The 21,213-nt window shown below is 35.2% G+C and overlaps 1 protein-coding gene across 2 annotated transcripts in view; it reads right to left on the bottom strand.

Moving 5' to 3' along the window:
- Nucleotides 1-21,213, bottom strand: part of PTPRD (protein tyrosine phosphatase receptor type D) — a 354,920-nt gene that overhangs the window by 63,740 nt on the left and 269,967 nt on the right. Inside the window, exons 20-22 of one of the 2 annotated variants that reach the window (XM_056514163.1) lie at nt 16,026-16,138; nt 8,119-8,238; nt 5,913-6,010 (exon numbers count right to left, since the gene is read on the bottom strand). In XM_056514163.1, coding sequence (XP_056370138.1) covers nt 5,913-6,010; nt 8,119-8,238; nt 16,026-16,138 — 331 coding nt within the window. The remainder of the gene's footprint in view (nt 1-5,912; nt 6,011-8,118; nt 8,239-16,025; nt 16,139-21,213) is intronic. The other variant, XM_056514162.1, reaches the window with a different exon arrangement.

Here is a 21,213-nt window from a genome sequence, read left to right as displayed (position 1 = left end):
CATTTATTTGTGATCAGGGCAATTTGCCAACTGGAATGGAGTTTTTTTAAATTAAGATGTAGATTTTCCCATTAAACTGCAAAGGGTATAATTTTCAAGAATATGGGGGGAAACCTCCACATATGGCTAAAACTTCTTTTGAAATCCAGTATGTGTTTGCTTTCTGGTCCTTAACACAGTTTAAAATGCAGATGAGTCATTTTCTGTCAACTCTGGAAGGGAAGAGACCTAACTGTACAAGAGTAGCAAAAAATATAAAAACCTTTTTTCTTAGCAAGTTCTGTAAATTTCCCTTAAGAAAAAAAAAAAGGTATTTTCTTCACAGAATCAAGCTAACATTCCCATGACTAAATTAAATTATGCAAAACCTGATTCCAGTGGAACCCAACAAGCTATATAAGCATACAACTAAAGAAAACTTAGGAAAATAAGCATTATTTGAAAACATCCTTGAAGGAGACTCTTTATTTTAAAAAGCTATAAAATCCCTAGTTTTAAAAAGTGAATCATATTAGTTTGTATTTCTTTACTACTAGTCTTAAATATAATCTGTTTATTCCCTACATTCAATTAAAGTAGTTCGACCATGTTATCATAATCAGTTGAAACAGAAATAATTTTATGTTGAAAACAGGATTACAGTCAACTTCAAGTAGAAAATAAATATCAGGAGCAGATGAATACCTGAATAATGAAAAAGCTTACTTTGTTTAAATATTTTTGTGGTTGAAGCATCCGGCTGTTTTGTCTTATTTAGTGTATGAAATGCAGCAGGTCTTATAAACTAAACTTTATAATTGAGTCACATGACACACTACAGTGCTTTAAATTTCAACATACTTTTCAACATATTCTTAAAGCACTGTCCACATTTTCTTATTTCAAGGAAAGAGTAAAGGAGTGAAATTCTTCATTGATTCCTCCATTTTCCTCTAGAAACCCCTAAAATTTTTGCAAATTAGTATTTCGAAAAAGCTCCTGCAAAACTCAATTTTATCTAGAATGACCTACTTAGTTTGGCCTTGAATAATTTCTTCTTGCTTTAAGTACACTACTTTTCTCTTTCCAGTTATATCATTGCTTTCAGTTGAGCAAAATAAAACTGATACTTAAAGAATCATAGAGTGATTGAGGTTGGAAAAGACCTCTAAGATCATTGAGTCCAACCTTTGACTGACCACCAGCACTCTAACCATATCACTAAATGCTACACCCAGCTGTTTCTTGAACACTTTGAGCCATGGTGATTCTACCACCTCCCTCTGGTTCTCATGCTTTCAGTAAAAAATTATTCCTGATGTCCAACCTGAACCTCCTCTGACACATTTCCTCTTTCCCTGTCACTTGCTGCCCAGGAGAAGAGGCCAAACTCCACTTGGCCACAATCTCCTTTCACTACACTGTGTCTGTGAAATTCCTGGGCAAAAAAGAAATAGTAGGTATCAAACCAACATCTTATTATGTAACACCAGCCTTCTTTTATTTGATTAATTACATAACATAAACAAATGTTGTTACCCCAATGAAGCATTTACAGCACAAAGGAAGGAGATAATACCCTGCTCTGAATCTTGATTAGCAGGTCTTCAAATTCTTGCATTATGTCTTTAAAATTCTTCACCATACCTATACCGCTGGCTCGGATAGTACCCTAGGTGGAACTAAACACCAAACAACCTAACTGAATCCAAGCATATGTGCTATTAATAAGAAGACAACTTTTGATCATCCACTGACTACGCTAATTGTTTCTCAATAAATGGAGCACATCCTACGATAGTAAAGTTAGAAAATCCCAATAATTGATGATTGTAATATTAGAAAGAGGAAACCATTATAAGGAAAAGGAACAAAACCATATTTTTGCTGAGAAAAAAATTGATTTTTCCATATGAGTCACTATTATCTACAATGATATAGCAGTTAAGTGCAGCTGTTTCTTTGATAGAGATTCATTCCATGGATCATCTGTTCTTCCCGGACTTCTAAAATGTACTACATCTATAATAAGTTTTATATGTGCTTCTACTATACAAGATTTACTATGTTTTAGTATCCAGTGTTTATGTTGTTGCAGATACAAAAAGACAAATATAACATATTCAGTAAACTGTGTTCCTATCACAAATCCTACCAACCGATTCTGAAAAGCTACAATAAAAAAAAAAAGTCAAAATGCATCTTCATATTTTCCAGTACTCAATTTTAAAGCACAACTGGCTGCAATTTACAGAAAGAAAGCTCATGAGAGAAAGCACTAAGTTATATGCAACTTCTTGTAACATTTATTAACCAGTGCATACATACACATTCACGGAAAATCATACAGTAGCTTACATAGTCTGATGGTGTAAATTTGTGTTATTGTGACAGAGTCTCCTGCAAAAATAGCATGAATCTGAATCCACTTTCTTAGGGATGTAAAGCTCTATGTACAGACCTCAGGGAAGAAATGTTGAATTATTTTACACAAGTCTCAGAAATCTGCTTTGGAGAAACAGATTTTCTGTTCTGTCTTATAGAGGAAAATGACTTTACAAATACATCATAGAGTAGGGAGAACATTATTGGTTTTATTCAGTTTATCTCCGTGACCTCTTTTTATTTTTAAATTCTGAAGTCTCAGATAAGAAGGAGATACAATATAAAGGTCAGTATCTTATAAACACAGATTTTTGCTTAGCAGCTGTCAAGTCTATAATGGACCCTTACATTACATAAAAATCCCACTAAGATTGCGAAAGTCTGCAGAAGCTTCCCAATAATCAGCTGGGATCAATCCTGCCTTTAAATTAGAGAACAAAAAAGAACTGTGTGACATTATTGATATTAATGATATTAACAGAGTAAACCATTGTGCTTAGGCTTGGGGATTGCAAGCTAACAAAAATTAATGAAGGATTATGAAAAATTTATTTGAAATTTTTGAAGTAGAAATGAACCTCATTGAGGACTCATAACTCTATCTTGTGTTAACACTACAGAACCAGTTTATGCAACACGTGAATTGTAAATTTATTTGAATCTTGCCACAGTAATAATCCTTGAGGCTTGGACCCTGTTGTCCCACAAAAGATGGTATTCAAAGTAAATTTGTGAGAGCAGTACAATGGAAGAAATCTATTGTTCTGCTGATCTGCTGTAAGAGCTGGGATAGGAGATGCTCTGAAGAAGACACTATGGCATAGTTTCTGAAGACTTGTAGAAGTAGGAACTTGTCCAGCTGATGACACTGAGCCTTACATTAAATAGTTAGAAGGTGCTCTACACTGGAGAATACACTCTTTTTAAGAGACGGGGAGGTTTGTCTGTCTGAGGAGAAAGTGAAAGCAGGAAGGAAGCGATACTCTTCTGAAAGGAATAAACCAAACTTGTACTGAGTTTTGATCAGAGATTCTGACCAAATGTAAGTGGATGGAACATGAGCAAGAATGGAAGAGGAACAAGTATTCAGGCATTTCTTAGAAAATGAAAAAATGCGTTTGAGTGGTGAAACTAGTAATTTTTTTTGAAGTGGCAACCAAAGTAGGTTGTGCTAAAAAAGAAATCTAAACATTCTTTGGAAATTGAGTTAGAAGATGGGGGGATAGGGGATAGAAGGAAGAGAAGTCAGAATCTATAAGAAAACCACTAACACATATTTTACTTCATGGTGTCACAAAGTTGTCATAACAGTTACTGTATACAATGAATACATCTTTGAAGAGTTTCATCCATGCAATGCAAACGATTCCATAAAAAGAAAAATAAAATAATTGCCAACAAGAAAAGGGCATTATTAAAAAAAAATCCAAAATCGCCAGTGGTAATTTATGAAAACTCTCTGCTTCCCTAAGCAGGAATTAACTGGAGGATTTTGCTGGTATCGATAAAGGTCACTAGTTTTGTGCTGCATGTTACACCTTGAACTTTTGAATATGAGAAGTATCTTTTTCCTTCTGTCTCACCAGTTCTAGCATTATCTGAAGTGATAATGACTGAACTGTTACCATCTGTGCCTCTTTCTGCCTTGCAATCAGATTAAAAATAACTGTTCAAGGGATGTTAGTGAGAATAGCTACTGAAGTAGAAGGTCCCAATCCCTGACCACAAATATATCCACCACTTCCCATTGCTGGCACTAGAGCTTAAGCAGACGTGTGGTGAGCTAGTTTAGGGAACTGATCCAATTGAAAACAGCAAAGAAAAATAAAACAATTAGTTTTCAGCTGAATCTATTTCCTGAGATAATCCTTGAACAGCTGCACATGTGCCAGTGCCAGGACTGGCACAAGAGAGACAACAGGAATGCACAGCCAAGACACGGAGATGACTTACAGTGATCATCAAACTGCAGCTTTAGTCCACTGCCTAGCCTAGACCATGAAACCAAAAAATAGTGCTTTTCACAAATTCTGTTTTAAAATGGATGAATCCTGGACTAGATGAAAACGAAGCAGTATCTCTAAAGCTTTAATTTCAAAGATAAATGTTCAACCTTCTTGGACATAGCAATACAAATGAAACTTGATGTTGACCCACAGTTGACCATATTCTAATCTTGAGTGTCTGACCATTCTGCTCCAGATGGTACATTTTGAAAAGTTAAAAAAAACCAAAACAAAACAATAAAACAAAAACAAAAACAAAAAACACCAAAAAAGATCCACCAAACAAATGAAGGAAAAGAAAATAATGTGAAAATTGTTTTATTTACACAGAATAGAGAAACTTCTGCATAGACAGAAAACTAAGAATTAAATGTAAAGTTTACACTCTCAAGATGATTTTACGTACTTAAGTAAGAAAGAGATAATACAATACAGCAAACTAAGTTCTATTACAGCATAAGAATACCATATCACCTCTGCACCAAGTTTAATATGTAGAACACCTACATTGTTTATTTGTATATAAATTACACTATATGACTTGTAAATGACTTGGAATTTTCTACACATTTTCTGCTCACAGTACAACAGGAAATGGTTTTAAAATTTGTACCAAATGCTATCTTTTATTATGGTGAAGATTTTGTGACACAAATTCCCCTGCCCATGCTGGCAAAGAGTTGGACAATTGTAAGCAAGGATTAGTGACACAACAGGCCATAAAGAAAATACTGTGTCAGTGATCCCTCAGGGAGCTGTTAATCCTTGGATCACCTATAGCTGATCTATAGAAGCAGTTCTTTACTGTCAGTTCAGTGCATACTTGATCCATGTATTTCTGACATAGACAATATTTTGGTATTGAAGTAATAGCTGTAATTTACCAGGTTTAATGGATGGCTCCCTATGTCTCTTTAGCCACAAATTACTGACCTTAAAGGCTGTTACTCTCTACTATAGCAATACCCATATAATCCACGGGTTACTGACAAGATGTCTGGCAAATGATTACCATCTTCCAGTTAAATTCTTTCATGCTCTTCTAGACCATCATTCACAATTTATCAAAGTGGTACTGCTGACAGGAGGAAAATGCAATGTCCTGAAGCTGCTACATTAAAAGAGACGCTAAGCGCTTGCAAACCCTTTTATCTCATGTAAAATTAAAGCAGTGGACTGAATCTTCTTTGGAGCTTTTGCTGTATGTGTCCTGTCAACATTTTACAGGACATTTTTAAAAGAATCTGAGGATCTTTAAACTGCAGGAAGGAGAGATGTTTGTGTACATTAAAACAAGTCTATGCTGTATCATTCACACATTACTTCAAGTATATGTCCATGGAATCTGCCTGACATGTATCCTTACAAAAGGAGAACAGCATTTCATGAGCAATGGAACCAGCTCACCAATGTAGTCATTTTACGTTACTTTTTATCATGGTTTGAATATCATACAAACCTGGCACCATATCAGAGAAAAGTCTTGGGAAACAGCAAGCATGACATTTAAAATCTGAACTGTAAAGAAGTGTGGAAAATTACCTCATACTCCTGTGAGAACTTCAAATTGTCATTTGCTTTCAATCTTTCAATGTGATCTGCAAGTTCCAAGATAGGTATTGGTGGATGACTGGCCATACCTGTTGAAGAAGAATGAAGAACAAAATTTAAAGTAAACTACAGTGATGGAATTGCTCTAAAATTTAGAAAATGCAGTAGTTAGAATGTCTATAAATGTGTAAGTAGTAAAGATGTCATATGTGAGAGAAGCAGGCAAACAGTTTGGTTACTCAAAGCAGGACATGCTCTGCATAGATGAGCTCTGAAGCCAAATTAAAAGAAGTCACCAAACTTATTCCCAAAACTAACATTCCTAGTGTAGAGGAAAGAGCTACCATTATATGAGTCAATGAGTTTAGCTAGGCATGGAAAATGAGACAGTTAGACTCAATGTTGACCTCTGCTTTGAGTAATGACTCTTAATGTCATTTCACACTCTTTCTACCACAATGCATGAAATGAAAACTCTGTTGAATTAGATGAGGAAATGTGAGCTGAGAAACAGACACTGAAAGAACCCTAAAGGGGAAACAATAGTGTTTTGACAGAAAACAAAGTGTCAATGGGACTTATGCATAATCAAGAAAAACGAACTTGAATAATGAAGGTTACCAGGGTAACCAGAGACACCTGAACCTGCAAAGGAAATGGTAAAAAACAAACAAACAAACAAAAAAAAAACCAAACCTAAACCAACATAAAATTAACTTATAAAATAAAGCATAAAATAATGAAATGGAAAGACTGAAGATTACTACTACTACTATTACTACTACTACCAATAATAATAATAATAATAATAATAATAATATTACTAATGCATCAAGGTATAGAAATAACTGTGTACTCTTAATTAGAAATACTTAAGTATTTTACAGAATTCTGAGGTGACTGACATGCAGCTATGATTGACTAGAACAACATGCTTTAAGACAACAGTCACTTAAGTCAACAACAGTCACTTAAGACAACATTAGACAAAAGACAGAACTTCAAAAATGTTTTCACTAGTAGCAGATTGTAGAGGCAGGGGTTGTACAGTTTGGCTGGACATGCTGACTGCACTAGTACCTTAAAATATGCTTAATCTGAAACCCCATTTATCAACCCCTAAAAGTACCTACAATCTACTTCAGGTGTAAACATCTTTGTCCACTGATGAAGATACTAAGTGAAAAAGAAGAAAAGCTTGGAATTGGAAGTACAGATGGGTGTGTAAGGCAGTACAGGGACAGCAAGGCAAAAAAAAAGACAGAAAAGATGTGGGGTCAACTAGAACAATCTGCCAGCTTAAGATTTGACAGGCAAAATTTTGTGAACATATTTATTTCAAGCTATTAGTCTTCAAGAACTTTCTGCAAAATGCTTACGTTCTTCTCTTCATATTTTATACGACCACACCTAAAATGAAAGTGAGCTTTCAATAGCTTGGGAAGAAATCAGAGCTGGCAAGAAAAAGTTAAGCTAGTGAACCCCAGGATCTCTTGAAATTACAAAGGGAAAACACTGATGGCTCAAGGGGGCTCAAGCTGGAAGGCATGTTGCACAATGCAGTTTGCTTTGTCACCGTGACTTTCAAGAGCATGCCTAAGACAGTTGACTTGCATTTCCTTTAAACATAGCTGAAAACGACCATGTGGCTACAACACAGTCACACTATAATACGTGTATTAATTATTTTAATTTTGTTATTAATTCTTGTTTTCTTTTGGATTCTCTGACATTTCAAGCATTTAATAGACTCCAAAATAATGTCCAGCAGCACTGGCCCTAATTCTTCTGACCCTATATATATATTTTAGGGAATCTTCATAGCACATCTGTGATGGTAAGACATTAAGGCAAGTTGTCAGTCAGCTAACAAAGCAGAATATTCCGATCAGTGGGGAGATTCCTTAAAAATTTAAATTTAAAAAATTAGTCTCCAAGTACTAATGTATTTGTTGCAGCTCTGCTTCTCTCCCATTTTCTTAAAAATTTTTCTTAGGACTTGGCTACTCTCAAAATGAGTGTGGGTGACAGTCATCTAATAATTAGACGGATTGATCCAGATCAAGCACCCCTATGGAAAATATGTGGGTGAAAAGGCACAAGAGAACTCTAGATTGATCCAGAAATGGAGGTGGACTGATGTACATCTAAAACAGTGCTTGAACAGAGAAAATAATAGAGACAAAGATGTTTAGACCTTTTCGAGCGAATCGTGGGAGAGAGTTATTATCATATAAGGACTGAGTGGTAGTTTGGCTAGAGAGGGAGGACACAGAGCCAATCAGGGAGGCGTAGGGGACTGAATTACTGCTCAAAGCTGTAAAAAGTAAAAGCCAATCGGAAATGGGAAACAAATTAGTAACAGCAGTAGACCATCATAATCAATCAATCTTGTACATACAGGCACTTCAGACATGCACAAAACAGCGTCTGGTAACTCAACTAAGATATTTAAAGTTTAAAGGTGCAGTTACCCTACAGTAAATATAAAGGTCATAAACCCAGTGAGTATGAGACTCACTCATCACACAAAGAACCTGATTAAATCAGCAGCATCATGAACACAAATCACAATAATTAACTTACTTCAAAGGAATGTTTTTCTAAAGATGCTGAATACCCATTCTTTTTAAAAATTATTTTTGTTTATAGGCTTCCCTATAGGACACTTAACATTTCCAAAGGGAGATTTCATATTAAACACTTTGTGCAAATAAGGAATTTGAAAGTAAATTTTTCTAAGGCAAAAAGAGAAGCTACTTAAAACTTCAGAAAATGATAAATTTAAACTGCATTTAAACCCTTCCTCTATGTCTCATTTTCAGCAATTACACTTTGAATAAATTTCTTCAAATAATATTTGGCAGTTAGCTTATGAAGTAATTGTATTTGGTCTGTTTTCATATTTTAAATATATAAAATGTGCTCTACTGATACGATAGAAGTAGCTATTTTTAAGAAGAACTGCTGAAGGGCTTTTGTTATGTAATCAGTCTGTGAATCATAACAGAATATGCTATGAATGAAGATCCTAAGATGTCATCACACCTCATGCAAAAGCATGAGGCTTCTATTGAGCAGGTGTAGACCTTGGCTCAAAAGATCCCATTTAAAATACAGCTAAACTCACTTCTCTTAGTGGTTACAAATAAGAGAATACACTTATTTGATGACACACTCCCACACCAATCAACATATGTCACGACAACACAAAAACTTAAAGACAACATACAGGTAAATTACAACAGATCCCGTGACATGCTAAAAAGTCGAAAGAAATACCATGCTAAAAACATGCTTTCAAATTCTCTTTTAAATAGAGTATCTCTTTTTTTTTTTTTTTTTTTTCCCTTTCAAAAAAAGAGATGAAAACCCCTGAAAACTCAAGGAAAAGAAAACCCCCAAAATCACCACATGCAAAACACAGTTGAAATTGTACCCATTAAAAATTTTTATTTCCAGATTTGGTAGAAGATTGCCAAATGTAATTGATCTTATGCAGCCTAGTAGTAACCCTTTTACACGATTAAATAACAATGCATAGTTTAAATACAGTGTGGAATTTTCCTCTGGTTAATCTGTAGTAAACACATGAGTAAGGAGCATGAAATACTATTTGTGCCAAAATTTCAAGGAAAAAACTGAGAGAGCAAGGTCAGAAACCATCTGCATATTAAGAGACATTAAACCTGTTAATTATATTTCTTTATCCCAGCTAATCAAGTGGGTGTTTTAGGCTTGTCATTAGTGCATTAAATTGGGATTTTGTTTGTTGTCAGGGTTTTATGATAAGGGCTTTTAGAAACATTTATGAAACACACATTTATTTACCAATTTGGAACTGTAGGTTGACATAGCCACAATAAACAAGAACAAAGTTAGAAATTAAACAGCAAATCTGCTAGTATACAGACTACAATCTACACAAAGTGAAAAGGTGTCACATGATTGTTGCAGATATTCCTTCAGGAAATGAGTAGTACTTTAGGTCCACACTGACTTAGTTGTCTGTGACTTTACAAACTTCTCATTTTTATTTAATAACACAAAATACTTTTCTACACACCAATCTACGTTGATTAAGATATCCCTTTATAAAAAAACGGAAGGAATCAGTACCAGTGGTTGTTGAGACTTAACCTTATCAAAAAGATAGAAAAAAACACCTACTTTAAACTCAGTATGGGAAAAAAGTAAGGATGACCCTGATTATGCAGGAATTCAGCATCCATGAAAATTTATCAAGAATGCCTTTAGTACATGAAAAAAAATTACTGTTACTTTAAAATTCTGTTTTCACAGAGCTAGAACTAGGCCAGAGCATGAAATCACAAAGACAAATTTACAAGACAATCTCTCGAGACATGTATCATTCTGCAACAGCTATTCTAAAATAATCGCAAATGCATATATAATATTGCAAAATTATGCCACTTTTATTCCAGAATATTTTTATGGTCTTCAAAACTTAATCAGTTATTCTGGAATGAAAACTACTTCCCTGCTTCTGCAACAAAGACTGAGTTTTAACAAGGAACTTAGGATCTCCATAGCCTCATAGCAGAAGTACCACCTCTGAGGGATGTGTAGAAGTCACCTCAAGTGAGAAAAGTGGAAACCTAATTTTCAGATCCTTATCTAGAAATGTCATATACAAGAAGATGTCACAAAAACTATGGTCTAAAATACAGGGAGGAGAAAAAGGGATAACTTTTGTGAAGAATTTTCAACTTCATCTCCTAACTAAGCAGATTCTGGGTTCCTCCAGGTCTCAAAGCAATGAATATCTGAGAAGTGCCATTTGCATCAGAAGCTGTACCTCTCTTAGGTGCCTAAACCCTCCATATGAGACATGTTCATATGAAGAGCTAAATGTATGATGGATCCCTATGAGAAAGCATTTTAGTCTGTTTTTTTCACAGAGACAAGGAGCATTACTTCCTTTAGCATTGTCATGATTCTCATAAACAGATGTTGAGTGGATAAACTCTGCAAATAAATTTCTGCTGTCTTGCAAAGCAGGTAACTAAACCCAGACATCACTTTTTGCACACCTTTTTTTATTTGCACCCTTTTCCTCTGAACATGTTTTATGCTTTTTCTGCATTATCATGGAAATAAGTTTGTGGAAATTCCTTAGCAACTCAGGGAATAAGTGAGCACTTATCTAATTTAAAAAAAGTCTTTAACTTAGAGCTGTAATAACTCTATTTATTTTTCTTGTATTTCAAAGCATCTTATTTAGTTCGTAAGATATAATGAGATAATTGTTTAATTGGCACCCAATTACAAAAATTACTTATAAGTGTGACACATTTTATAGTTAAATGAGGATAAAAAAATCAGTCACTTTTGAGGCATGACTCAATTTAGTTCTCTGGCTGATTGGCAGATTGAAGTCTGCCGGAGCCTTGGATCTCTCAGAACCCACTCAAACTACTTAATTTCAGTTAATTTTCCTCTGCACAGCTGGGCTGCCTTATTTGATGAAACCTTTTGTAAGGCTTAATTATTACCTCTTTTTTTACCTTAACTCTCCCATGTGGCATAGATTCCTCTAAAATTTGTGCACCAGGTTAATGATTTTAATTCTGTGTTTCATAGGAAACTTGTAGAAAGGTAAGAATGTGATAGACTTTACCTCAGCTATTCCAGTTATGGAAGAATAACAGACCTAAAAATGAAATCCTACTGAGAGATTGGGTATTTTCATGTTTACTCAAAGAGAACTTGGCACTGCTGTGACCCACTCACTGACATATGGGCTTATCTAACACATACACATTTTTGGATAACACACATGGACCTGGGATCTTGTTCCCAGATACAGAACTGTGGGCTATTCCAAATGTCAAGGCAGAGTGTGAAATTTATCTATGGAGTTACTCCATCCAATGAGGAGGGAAGCCAGAAATAAATTTGATGCTTTCTGAACAAGGTAAGATAGGAAACTCTTTAGGTTAGAACTCTTTAGATCTCTTCAGATTATTGAACATTGTAGACAATAAAAAGTGAAAGGAAAGCAAGACATTTCCTGTGCTGGTGGTTTAGACTATGAAATTTTATAACATCTTTATGTGGAATTGAAAATGTTATGACAAATACAACATATTTGTGCTAAAATGATTCTCTAAATATCACCAAAGATAAAATATTGCTTTCTCATGTTTTGTGTCAAAAATCCATGCCAAATCACCTTTATTTGAAGTAATTTAAAACTGTGTTTACAAATTAAAATTTACCCAAAGGACTTAGCTTTCAAATTATTTTGATGTCTGGTATCTATTGATATCTGTATCTAATCAGGTCTTTCCTTATACAAAATATATGATTGATAGCATTTTTGGAATGTGGCTGTTTAGAAATATTTTAAAGTACTAAAGTTTATGACAACCCATAATTTTACAGGAGTGTCTCATTCACCTCTCAAAGTGAAAACCTGCCAATGTCAAAGTAACTTAATTTTTTTTTTCTCTAATACTTCTGTACATTATGGATTCATTGGAAATTTTTTTTCTCTCCCACTGAAAGCATTTGGTCTGCCTGGAAAGCTCCAAGCAAACTGTAGATGCTTTATAATCTAAAAACTAAATAATTAGAATAACAGCTATGTCAAATCATCTACCTTGATGCACTTGTACTGAAAGTGCATTCACCACTCTGTCCTTTGTTTTATCTGTAGGCAATGTTGAGAAATGCCTCATTTTATGAGGGTGACAGCAGATTTCTCAGTAAAAGGAACTCAACACATAACCACATCAGCTCTACCCCCTTCCATCAGTCTCTTTCTCTGCAGTACCCCTCTATCTAGTTCTGCTACATTGCAGAAAATAAAACCCATACATTTGAAAGTGAAAGAACAAAAAATCCAACACACAAAGCTGATAACCCGAATGTACAGCCTCTCTGTAGCTTCTCTGTGTTCATCTTACAAAAAATTTTATTGCATGTTATTCGATTGTGTGTTGCTGGTTGAGAGACGGGTAAACATTCCAGTGGAATCTAGACTCCTAAGTTAAATTTAGTTAGATTTTAATAAAATGATAGCCCTAATTGACGTTAATGTGAGTTAAGTGAAATTCTGCTTTTACCGACAAAAGAACTGTACCTTGATTTCATTTTGGCTGTTTACATATTATGAACATGCTATTTAGCAAATGTAACAGAGTAAGACAAATGTATTGGGCTAAGATGTTTTTCTTGTTGATATTTGTTTGCACGCTGGGTAGAGCCTGACCTGTGTCTAGGCATCTTAAGAGGCACAATAATAGGAAAAAGATTATCATTTGATGTACTGTACTTTTAATAATAATGGTAATGCTCCAATCTGTGGAAAGGATTATAGCAAAGAGGAATTTCTAGTAAAAACAGATTGCAGATGTTCTGCTCAAATAGCTTCACAGAAAACTACAAAACTTCACAGATAAACTATAGCTCAGCAAGAAAAAATATGCTTTAAATCCTCTCCCGTTCTCTTCAGATCAATGATGTGGAATTACAGTGTCTACAAGTGCCACAAATTCTGCCATTTTTTAATAATTTTACCTTCTCAATGTAAATGAAGAATTAATTACAATAAATTAATTTTATATGTTAGCACTTGGCAGCAGGGTTTTTTCCCTCATATTTCATTTTAATTATGATGAATACTAAATAGATACATAAGATTATGCACCTAAATAAATACAGTGCAGAAAATTAGGCCTATATATCTGTTTATTATTCCATTATTTATTGGATGAAGAGGGAGACATAGTGACGATTGATGAGGTAAAGACTGAGGTAATTAATGCCTTCGTTGCCTAAATTTTTAATAGCAATATCAACTGTTTTAAGGGTATATACGAAGACAAAGATGGGGAGCAGAATGAAGTGCCCCCGATCCTACAAAAAATGGCCAGCGAGCTGCTGCACCACTTAGACACGCACAGCTGTGTGGGACTGGATGGGATACACCCATGGGTAGCCAGGGAATGGATTAAAGCACTCATTGGGCCTCCCTTCCCTCAGGTGCCAGCAGTCCTGCCTAACTGGGGATGTTCCAGTTGACAGGAGGTCATGGGGCAGATCACCCCGGCCTGCTCAGCAGGAGCACGGCCAGGACTGTGCCCCGTGCTCGGCACTGGGGAGGCCACACCTCAAATCCTGTGCTCAGTCCTGTCCCCAGTCCAGGAAGGACACTGAGGGGCTGGAGCACGTCCAGAGAAGGGCAGTGGAGCTGGGGAAGGCTCTGCAACACAAGCCCGTGAGGAGCAGCTGAGGGAGCTGCGGGGGTTTAGGCGGAGAGGAAACCCTGCTGCTCCCCACAGCCTGAAAGAAGCCAGGTGGGAGCAGTCTCTTTTGCCAAGGTAAAAAAGTGATACAATGGGAAGAGGAAATGGCCTCAAGGTGCACTGGGGATGTTAAGATTAGATACTTGGAAATTCTTCATGGTGAAAGGGTCATCAGGCATTGGAACAGGCTGCCTAGGAAAGTGGTGGAATCACTCAGAAAACATGAGGGTGTTGCACTTCAGGATGTGGTTTATTGTTGAACATTAAGGTGCTTGGTTAATGGTTGGAGCTAATGATTTTAGAGATCTTTTCCAAACAAAACAATTCTGTTATTCTAGTGAGCCATTTCCTTTATCCATTATATAACTATATACAAACAGTTACTTGTTTTAGGTATAAGCTAGACTGTAAGAACAGTATGTGTATTTCTTTCTCTGTAAAACCCTTTAGAACTTTTACAAAAGTGCTGAGTAGCAGATGAAAACTTCACCCAGAAATAATGAACCTACACTGAAATTGTATCCTCAGAAGGACAGTGAATAAAAACTTTCAGTTATTTGCATTTTCTGCATTTAAGTTCCCATGGCAGACAGGTTCCACAGCATGTCAACAAGATTCCCACACACTAAGATGAAATTAAATTAGAAGATGTGCTCCTAAAACACACCTGATTTGCCCCAGCTGCTAGGAGCAATGTACTGCAACAGACTGAAAAAGCAAGGCTGGAGCAGAACTCAAGCCTCCAGACTTTTCCCTTTCTGCTTCTGCCATGTGATGAAGTGTGGGTCTTCAGCCACATTCATTACTCTACTCCTTCTGGGGCAGCATCATCTCAATACAGTCACTGTTTAGAAGACCAGGAACGAGATTTGCATCCTCACTTAACCCTTTAATAGTATTTATCACGTCAACTTCAGCAGCTAAACCTCAACATCTCAAACACCTAATTTCCTGCTTTTATGAGCTTGAATTCTCTACCTTTTTTACTTAATGCGGTAAGTTTGACAAAAAACATGAGGCTCATGAAGATTTATCTCCTAATTAGCATCAGACTCCATGCAAATATATTGTAGTAGAAAACAAGTCTACTAGGACATAACTTAACCAAAACAAAGCCAATTTAAATAAAAGTTGACTCCTGCAAAGGTGGTAAAAATACTATTTTAAATATTTCTCTCTTGGTGCTTCTTGAGTATCAGATTAAAGAGCTTTAAGAAAACAGTGTTTAACGAAAAAAATAATTTAATCAAGTCCTTGAGAGTGTGTTGCTTCTGACCTCAAAACTACTGACAAATTAATATTCTTCTTGACCATAACATACGGCCTTTTTTTCAACGACAAGATCTTTCATCTAGTTATATATTTCTCTTCTGTATTGTACATTTGCAAACCAGTGGAACTTGCAGTGATGTTAATATATTATCTGATAATGCAGTAGATAAAAGGGAAGCTTATTTACAAATAAATGTCCATAAAAATATCATTAATAAACAGAGAGATGTACATTTCCCAGTAATATTTTCTAGAATTGTTAGGTTTAAGTTGGAATTTTGCACATAAAATACATCCATAGAGCATATGTGTCTTCAGGCACTTTTTTACAAGATTTCAATTTTTTTTCAAGCAGGCTTTTCTTTTAAATAAATAAATAAATTACATAATTATTTTCAAAGCTAATGAAGAAACATATTTTGCAGCAAAAACAAAGAAAAACACCCCCCCAAACCCTCAATCAAAATACGTATTTTCAAACAATCAGCCTTTCTTTTCTGTAATAGCACCAATAATCAGCCAGTGATCACAGAGATCTCAGTGAGTTATTGTCTCTTACCCGGAGTTTGAAAGTTAAGGCGTCGCAGCTCCACTGGATCTGTGGGATGGTGAGAGGGGACCTCCTTGCTGTTGGGTATGCTGCTCTTTCTAGAATCAGATTCAGCCCTCTTCCTGCATGGAGAAGATGAAGACAAATAAACAGAAGATAGATGTTAGCTTCACATAGGTGCCTGAGTGTTTAGCTTTATATTCTGAAGGCAAGATGTTTATTTCAGAAAAAAAATATTTGATCCAGTGCAAAGGTAATATAATTATGTGTGGTGGGTAGGGTAACTACAATTTGCAGTGGTAAAATGTTCAGAGAGAAAATAGCTGCATTCTGCCCTAAACTTATCTTTCAGAACATCCTTCTGGTCATCCTAAGACTTTACCCTTAAAACATTAAGTGTATAGAAATTCAGACAGTTCTCCTATTTTATATGCTGTCTAGCTATACCTTTCTAAAAAAGCAGCCAGCTCTTGAGCTAGACCACCCCAAGTTCTTGTCATTAAATATTTCTTATTTTATACAAGAGCTCTACATAGTTATAAAAAATAACTCGCTTTCTTTAGGTTATTTTTAATACGAGGAAGAGCAGTACAAAAGACATCTGTTCGAGGAGACACCTATTCTTTTCACTTTCTAGGATGTAAGAACTTGCTCTGTTTCCTCTCATCTCTGTAATAGCTGAAGTATGCAATCTTCAAATGGCTTATCAGGTCTACATATTCAAGGCTTAGATCTGTAAATTAAGACTTTCACTGCAATGACAGGAAAATAAAACAAAAAAAAATTGAGAGAAGGAAAGAGAAAAAAGAGAAAGAAAGTTGTCTTTCCCTTTCTTTAGAGAGAAGCAGACTCCATGTGTGTTCTCACTGACATTTTTGTTAAAACTTACTCCCATTATCTCTACACATTATTATCTGATGTAAAACATGGAGAACTGTATTACGTGAAGAGTAGCTACCACTCTGCGCTTTTACTCAGACAGTGGAATCTTTATTCACTAGTTATCTCTGGGGTCCTGAATGAAAACACAATGTGGCTGATATTTTTTACGTAATATAAAATGAAGAAGCAAACAGAGGAAGAATTATGTTGCAAAAACAGAACTGAGATTACTTTAAGGGTAACGATAGCAGAATGTCTTCCAGGTCCCCAATATTTAAGTTAACATAACACTATCTTTTTCCTAATTGACTCACAATATGACAATGATAAATCTGTTATTACTCCAGTCAATTTCTTGCTGCTTTTGAAATAATGAAGACCAGGTGACATACAGTGAGACTTCAAAAGTTATGCAAAATGTCAAAAAGCAAAACCGTTGCATGAATTTTCGAAAGTGACTAGTCCTATGGTTTTATTGGAAAAATAAAAATGTTTTATCGTAAAAACACTCCATCTGCTCTCCAGCAAATACTTAACATATGTATTAACCTCTTTTTAGTGAAGCAATAAAAATTTAAACCTGATTATTGTTTTTAGGCTTTGAAAAACAAAATTAGTATGGATAAACTCATTTGAGATTCCTTTCTCTTAATTTTGACTATTCCAAACTCCTAGCACTAGTAGCACTATGTTCTAGTGCTCTTTCTTCTTACTAAAGATGTGTGATGTACAGTCTTTTAATCTGTATTTTCTTCTCTTTAAGTCTAGGAGTATAAAGTCCCCTTAAGATTTTGGAACTGTCCAAGGACAAGCTTCATTAAACCTTTTTCCACTTGAAAGTTAGTACCAAGCTGCAATTTCATATTAATCTAATAAGAAAACTAAAATGTCTTCTAATCATGTATCTGAATATTTTGAATACTTTTAGAATAAGAGAATGGTGTATTTTGCATTATTAATGAGAAGAATATTATGGTTTTTTTAATCTCTCCAACCTATAGAAGACATCACAATTCTTCCAGATTATGCAATGATTCTGAGATAGGCAGGGGGAAAAAAATCCACAAAGGACCAATTGTATCACTGTATCATAACTGTATATCTTAACTGTATCAACTGACCGTGTTCAGTTTATGTACATTGAACAATACGAAGATTTAGAGCAGCTAATGCCTCAACTACAACCACTGATTATTTCAAGAACATTGGTTATTGCGTACAACCACTGCTTGCATGTCACTAAAACACAAATAAAACCATATGAGCATTGCTACAGACAACAGAGCTCTGCTATCTCTTGAAAATTTACCCCATGAAGACACAAAAAAAACCTCAGTGAAACTTTGCTGCTTGTATTATATTACTTTTCAGTGCTGTAAATAACACAGCAGTTGCCCTCATATTGATAGATTGCTGCCTACATTCATTTAAGATTGACAGATGCTTTGTCTTAGACCATTATCATGATGACTTTTTTTTTTTCTTATTTCTCCTCTTCTGTATTAAATGAAGAGTGATTATTTTTCACTTCTCACCTGTCAGGTTTACTGCTCCATTTTAATGCAGCAAGGAGGGAAGAAAAGGTAAAATGTTAGTTGACCAGAAGCAGAGAGAATAAGCATGACAATAGGAGATATAAGAAATTTTGATTTGCAGTAAAGGTATGTAACGAAACCAAATTAGGAAATGACAGCTTATCAAAATATTCAATAGAATATTGAATAGAATTAATTGAGGACACAAGATCATGCCCAAAGCGAATCTTCTATTGAAAAATACACCTCTTCTAAACACTATCTGCCAAGAAATTAGACTTTAAATTTTAGCCAGTGAGCTAATGGAGAATGGGGGTTTTATTTGAGCCATGAAAGTAATGTTAACATTACACTGAAAAATTACATCTCACTGAGACGTAGCTCCCTGTTATTTTCTAGAGAGAAGAGAGATGAGAAGAGGGAAGAGAGGAAAAATGAAAGTGGACTGCAGACTAGAATGGAAAGGAGAGAAAGGGAAAAGAGGAAGAGAAAAGGAAGTGACAAACAAGGTTAAATATATGAGAGACTTAAGACTTGCACTAAATTTAAAAAAATAACAAAAAGAAATAAAAAATACTAAAGCTATTTTAGAAAACCAGGTAATAAGATAACAAGAAATTTTAACAGTACCCTGGAAAGCAAGGGAACCATAAATCTTTTTCCAATGAAGTATTACATGCCTTTTTAGATTTGGAATGAATGCCATGTACTAGAAGTCTACAGTGATCTGTATAGATCTGTAATGATCTATGATCTATAAAGTTTAGGTAAACAGGAAAAATAATTTATTATCTCTCACCAACATGTTTTATTATACACACACACTGTAACTAGAGTGTTTATCTTTCTGCGTGTTGCTCATATTAAACAGGGGTTCTACAAACGTTTTAATAGCTTGTACTCTGCAATGACTAGATTACACACTATGAAGAAGTCTTTAAAATTCTTCATCATCACTTAAGATACCCAATTTTCCTGTTTTGCATTTCTTTGTTTTTTTTTTTTTAACATCTGGTTTTTTTCTCTTAGAAGCATATTTCTTCTTATAGCTCAGGATCCACCAGGGAACCAGCAGTTTCAAAGGAGGTGATTCTGCCCCTCTACTCCGCATTGGTGGGACCCCACCAGCATCCAGTACTGAGGTCATCAGTACAAAACAGACATGGATCTGGGAGGGATCATGGGAGATCTTATTGCAGCCTTCTGGTACCTAAAGGGACTTATAAGAAAGATGAGGACAGGCTTTTATAATAGAGCCCATAATGAGAGGACGAGGGGTAATGGTTTTAAAGAAATAGAGGGTAGATTCTGACTAGCCAGAAGGAAGAATTTTTTTTAAGATTAAGGCTATGAAGCACTAATTAATTATGTTTCCCGGAGAGGTGGTGGATTCCCTTTCCCTGGATACTTTCAAGGCCTATGGATGGGGCTCTGAAAAATCTGACCTAGCAGAGAATGCCCCTGTTTGTTGCAGGGGATTGGACTCGATGATCTTTAAAGGTCCCTTCCAACCCAAACTAATCTATGATGTTGTGATTCAGACTGCCAGAGTTACTATATTCAAAAGATTTACGTTTAGGCCACAGTCTTCTGAATCAAGTAAAAAAGCTGCACTTTACAAAAGCAAACAACATGAAGTCTGTCAAGATGGCTTTAACTTCTCTTCCTCAGAAATGGATAGATCTAGAGGAACCTTTTGCTCTTCATCCAAAAAAAAAAAAAAAAAGAAAAAAGAAGAAAAAAAGAAACTGTGATTTCTTAAAACTTAAGAGGAATAGTCACATAAATTGATTCGTAAAAAAAAAAAAAAAAAAAAAAAAAAAAAAAAAAAAAAAAAAGAAGGAAAGAAAGAAACAAAACCCAAAAACCCAAAAATGAGATGACAGGATACTTCAAGGGGACATTCAATTTTCTTTCAAAGTTTGTCCACTTCTGAGAAACACCACACAATTTTTAGAGCTCTTTAACATTCACTAAGTAAGCTCCTAATCAACCACACAGTATGTAATTGAACACAGATCAAACACATAAAATATATGTAAACTGTGACTCAAGCAGACCTCCTAATGGTTAGGCATTTCCTCTAGGGCACACACCTTCCCTCTATCTAGGTTTTCTTTTATTTGAGATTTTGGATATAAATCTTACTGTGCTGAGTAAGATACTCCATCTCTGAGCAAAGAAAGTATTTATTTTCTTGTCAACAAGAAAATGGCAAGAAAATAATTGACATTTATCTAATTGGATCTCTTGATTTGATTGCTTATGAAGTTTAATAGATAGAAAGATCTACTAAAAAAATAGATGCCTCCCTTTATTATGACTGCAGTGTGCTTTCACTGCTGCAAGGACAGAGAACACTGAATGGTGAATGGCCAAGTGAGCTCTATTTGCCAAGACACAGTCAACTATAACTTAGGAAAAAACAGTTTATACTGTGAGGATAGTTGAATATGGGAACAAGTTGCCCAGAAAGGTGATTGTGTTTCTGTTCTTAGCTATACAAAACTATTCTGGATATCCCTCTGAACAAGCTGCTGATCTGAAAAGGCCGTGATCTGAAAAGGGCTGGGCTGAAGCACATTCCCTTTGACTCTGTGAATCTGTGAGCTCTTGGGCACACAGTAAATTAACTGGCCTCATCTGTGTTGGCTACTATATCGATTGAATGTCCATGTCTGATGACAAGAAAAGGTACTCTTCAGTATTATTCTCATCTATTACTGTTACTTACAAAGCTGCAATGACCTTTTGACTATATTCTAACAAACAATCAAAAA

The sequence above is a fragment of the Oenanthe melanoleuca genome, chromosome Z, assembly GCF_029582105.1.
Source record: "Oenanthe melanoleuca isolate GR-GAL-2019-014 chromosome Z, OMel1.0, whole genome shotgun sequence".
NCBI classification, from domain to species: Eukaryota; Metazoa; Chordata; class Aves; order Passeriformes; family Muscicapidae; genus Oenanthe; species Oenanthe melanoleuca.
The sequence above is the reverse complement of the archived record's forward strand: the minus strand, read 5'-3'. Positions and strand labels throughout refer to the sequence as shown.